This window comes from Seriola dumerili, unplaced genomic scaffold (assembly GCF_002260705.1).
Source record: "Seriola dumerili isolate Sdu_G_001 unplaced genomic scaffold, Sdu_1.0 BDQW01000542.1, whole genome shotgun sequence".
Lineage (NCBI taxonomy): Eukaryota > Metazoa > Chordata > Actinopteri > Carangiformes > Carangidae > Seriola > Seriola dumerili.
This window is the reverse complement of record NW_019174797.1, coordinates 10349-15024: the sequence shown is the minus strand read 5'-3', so window position 1 is coordinate 15024 and position 4676 is coordinate 10349. Positions and strand designations below refer to the sequence as shown.

Sequence of the window (4676 nt, the reverse complement as noted above, 5' to 3'; positions counted from 1 at the left end):
TCTCAATGTGTTTAGTGTCACGTGTTTATTTTGTTTCATTTTGTTTTGAAAAACAATGATTTTTTGGAAGTTTTTTTTAATACTTTTAATACTTATTTGTAAGGTTTAAATGTTTTTCAATGAGGTGTAATAGTCTTATTAATTTTTCACTGTGGGAATATATACAGTGACGTATCAGTGATTATAATATCTGAGTATTCAAACCCATGGAAACCGTTACTGTTTAATTAAACTGATGACACTGTTTCTCTCCTCACTGTAACAGTGAGCTGGTGTGAAATCATTAGTGGTCTGAGGGCTCCTCCTCTGGTGGCTTCATGTTACAAGTGTTCAGGCACTGAGGGGTTTTTGTTCAGGTCTACTGATGGTTTGTGTTATTGTGTGTCTCTGGCACAGTAATACACAGCAGTGTCTTCAGGCTGCACATTCTGTCCATTTAGAGTCACTGTTTTGCTGGAAGAGTCTAAGTCGATACTGAACTTGTTCTTTAGTGAATCTTTGTAGTATGAAGCTCCAGTATATCTCGATCCAATCCACTCCAGTCCTTTCCCTGCAGGCTGTCTGATCCAAGCTGTGTAGTAGCTGCTAACAGAATAAGAGACCTGACAGGTGATGGTGAGATGTTGACCTGGCTGCACAGTCACAGAGGCTGGCTGTGTCAACTGTTCACACTTCACACCTGTTAAAAAAGAAAATGTTTTGTTATAAATGATCAAGTTCTACAGCAAGAGAAGAAATGTTGACTATGACAAATCCAGAGAGACTCACAGGATCCAGCTGCCAACAGCAGCAGCAGAGCTACAGAAAACATGGTTTATGGTGAAGCTGACGAGCTGTGAACTCCACTGACAGTCTGATCTGAAGTTTTTATAGCTGAGTAACAAGGAAGGTCACTGAGTTTGCATAGAATCAAACACATGAAGCATCAGTGTTGGTCTAACTGGAGCCAATAGAAGAGTCTGTTTGGTGTTACTGTCAACACCTCCTACTACATGTAATTATTTATTAATCTGTCAGCACATAACTTTTTTAATACAACAATTATTCTTCTATATATATTTACTTATTACCTGTATTTTCTTACTAAACCTGTGTGACAATAAACAAAAAACTGCATGCTTTAGCTGAAATGAAAACTGTGGTATAGTTCTTGCATTTGTATGTAATTATCACCACATTATACCTTTAACTTTGTGGTTGTGTCATTTCAGATCAATGAGAACACCAAGGTGTCTTATCTTAGTTACAGACGAGACAGAAACTTGACAATGACTGACCTCTAGTGATTGTATAGTAGAAACTGCAACATTTTTTTTCACTCATCATATGAATCAATTTTTAATCCACATCATTTACAGAAATGATATGTCTTTATTCAGAGGAACATAATGCATTTGAAGAGTTTTCAGCAGCCACATTGTTATACAAATTCTCCTTTTTAAGATTTTCTTGTTTAATGTTTAGTCATATTTCTTGTGAAAGGATAAAGTATTGGCGATGTGAAGCATATACTGTTATATAAAGATGATATGTGAAATCAATTATTTGATACGTAATATATATAATACAATAACACTTAACACTCAGGCTCCACCAGCCTGAAATATGAGGATTGATGGATATTGTAGAGTTGTTCAACCGACTCCAGTCACTGTGAGTCTCCAGCACAATAATAAACAGCAGAATCTTCAGTCTTCAGACTGTTCATCTGCAGATACACCTGCTCTCTGCTGTCGTCTCTGGAGATGGTAAACCGGCCTTGGACTGACTGAGAGTAGGATTTGCTGCTGTCAGTGCCATGCCAGGCAATCCACTCCAGTCCTTTTCCAGGAGCCTGTCTGATCCAGTGCATATCGTAGCTGCTGAATGTGAATCCAGAGCCTGTACAGGTCAGTCTGTGGGATTCTCCAGGTCTTTTAACCACTGGTTCAGATTCTGTCAGAGTCTGACCATCAACACCTGTAACAAAAAAATAAATAAATAACTGGGAAGTTGATTAAATGCTTCAAAGTTTTAAAGACAACTTCAACTCAGGATCAGAGAAACTCTTCACCTGCCCAGCAGAGAGTTAAAAGCAGCAGTCCTGTCCTATAGTCCATCATGTTAAACTGTGTGTCCACTGTTCTCTGTCATCCTCTCTGCAGTCAGATAAGTAGAGGTGGAAGACATCTGAGTTTTGCATTGACTCCTCCTCACAGGGAGGAGAGAACTGGTTTGCATTTGACTTTCTTTTTTATATTTATAAAATATTATTCTACAGTGAGAGAAAAGTCTTCAGACGTTTAATTTTATTATTGGAATTTTAGTTGTTAAAAATTGATTTTTGGTCCAATGACATTGTTCATAAGGTTTATTCACAAGACAAAACATCACACAACTGAAAACTTGTAAAAGTTTCATGATACTGATTCAGTAACTAGTGCAGTTGTGATTGAGAGAATATTTTTTGTTTTTTAAATATTGATTTTATGGAAGAGACACTTTGTGAAGATCCATGTCTTGTTGGATTATGACCTTTTTAAAACCAGGTTCTCAGCTGGATGAATTTCATCACTTGAAAGGTGTAATAGTGTTATTCAGTTTTCACCTTTGGTAAATGTACAGTTATATTTCAGATATTATAAAGTCAGCATATTTGAATTAATGAAAAAAGTTGCTGTAAAATTTAATTAAGAACCATTTATAAAATCTAAACACTGTTTCTCTCCTCACTGTAACAGTGACCCGGTGTGAAATCATTAGTGGTCTGAGGGCTCCTCCTCTGGTGGCTTCATGTTACAAGTGTTCAGGCACTGAGGGGTTTTTGTTCAGGTCTACTGATGGTTTGTGTTATTGTGTGTCTCTGGCACAGTAATACACAGCAGTGTCTTCAGGCTGCACATTCTGTCCATTTAGAGTCACTCTGTTGCTGGAAGAGTCTAAGTCAATACTGAACTTGTTCTTTAGTGAATCTTTGTAGTATGAAGCTCCAGTAGCAGCCATTCCAATCCACTCCAGTCCTTTCCCTGCAGGCTGTCTGATCCAAGCTGTGTAGTAGCTGCTAACAGAATAAGAGACCTGACAGGTGATGGTGAGACGTTGACCTGGCTGCACAGTCACAGAGGCTGGCTGTGTCAACTGTTCACACTTCACACCTGTTAAAAAAGAAAATGTTTTGTTATAAATGATCAAGTTCTACAGCAATGACAAATCCAGAGAGACTCACAGGATCCAGCTGCCAACAGCAGCAGCAGAGCTACAGAAAACATGGTTTATGGTGAAGCTGACGAGCTGTGAACTCCACTGACAGTCTGATCTGAAGTTTTTATAGCTGAGTAACAAGGAAGGTCACTGAGTTTGCATAGAATCAAACACATGAAGCATCAGTGTTAGTCTAACTGGAGCCAGTAGAAGAGTCTGTTTGGTGTTACTGTCAACACCTCATACTACATGTAATTATTTATTAATCTGTCAGCACATAACTTTTTTAATGCAACAATTATTCTTCTATATATATTTACTTATTACCTGTATTTACTTGCTAAACCTGTGTGACAATAAACAAAAAACTGCATGCTTTAGCTGAAATGAAAACTGTGGTATAGTTCTTGCATTTGTATGTAATTATCACCACATTATACCTTTATCTTTGTGGTTGTGTCATTTCAGATCAATGAGAACACCAAGGTGTCTTATCTTAGTTACAGACGAGACAGAAACTTGACAATGACTGACCTCTAGTGATTGTATAGTAGAAACTGCAACATTTTTTTTCACTCATCATATGAATCAATTTTTAATCCACATCATTTACAGAAATGATATGTCTTTATTCAGAGGAACGTAATGCATTTGAAGAGTTTTCAGCAAAAAATATAAAGATGTCATATGAAATCAATTATTTCATATGTAATATATATAACACAATAATACTTAACACTCAGGCTCCACCAGCCTGAAATATGAGGATTGATGGATTTTGTACAGCTGTTTCCGCTTCAAGTTGGACAGTCTCAGATGCACCATGCTGTTGCTGTCATCTCTACTGATTACTGCACGTCCTCTCACACTGCTGGCATAATTGTTTCTACTGGAATCAGAATAGCTGCTCCCCATCCATTCCAGTGCTTTTCCTACAGATTGTTTGATCCAGGTCATAACACAGCAGTTAAATGTGAAGCCAGATCCTCTGCAGGAGAGATTGAGAGTCTCCCCAGGCCTCTTCACTACTGAACTGGAAGGAATGGACTCCATACTCTGACCTGTACAACCTGATGATACGAAAGGAGAGAGACAGTGAGACAGTCATCTGGGAAGTTTTCTAGTATCACTGACTGACCATCAGTCACTGCTGTCTGATAAAAGATGAAACATCAAGAAGCAGGAGAACTCACAGGACAGAGAGAGAGCAACCAGCAGAAGAGTGAGTGTGTTCATCATCCTGAGTCTGGAGATGTGACCTCTGATGCTGCACACAAACTACAAGACCAGTCAGCAGGACACAAGTACACTACACACACTGAGGATTTGCATCAGGACATCATGGGGAGGGAGGATGGGGCTCGTGTACAGGAAGTCTGTTCTGGTTTCATTGGATGAAGCCAAAAACAGGACATTTTCAAACACCACATTTTTACCAGCAGCAACAGGGTGGCTGGTATTGGTTTCACCTTGTGAATCTATGTATGTGTATGTGT

At 38.5% G+C, this 4676-nt stretch overlaps 2 gene segments (V, D, J or C); both read right to left on the bottom strand.

The window, feature by feature from the left end:
* Window positions 1-265: 265 nt before the first annotated feature.
* LOC111235914 lies at window positions 266-914 on the bottom strand. The segment is given in 2 exon segments: window positions 266-679; window positions 769-914. Coding segments are annotated over 2 exon segments (348 nt in total).
* A 1863-nt stretch (window positions 915-2777) lies between these two features.
* Window positions 2778-3351, bottom strand: LOC111235911. The segment is given in 2 exon segments: window positions 2778-3134; window positions 3206-3351. Coding segments are annotated over 2 exon segments (348 nt in total).
* Between the last annotated feature and the right edge of the window lie 1325 nt (window positions 3352-4676).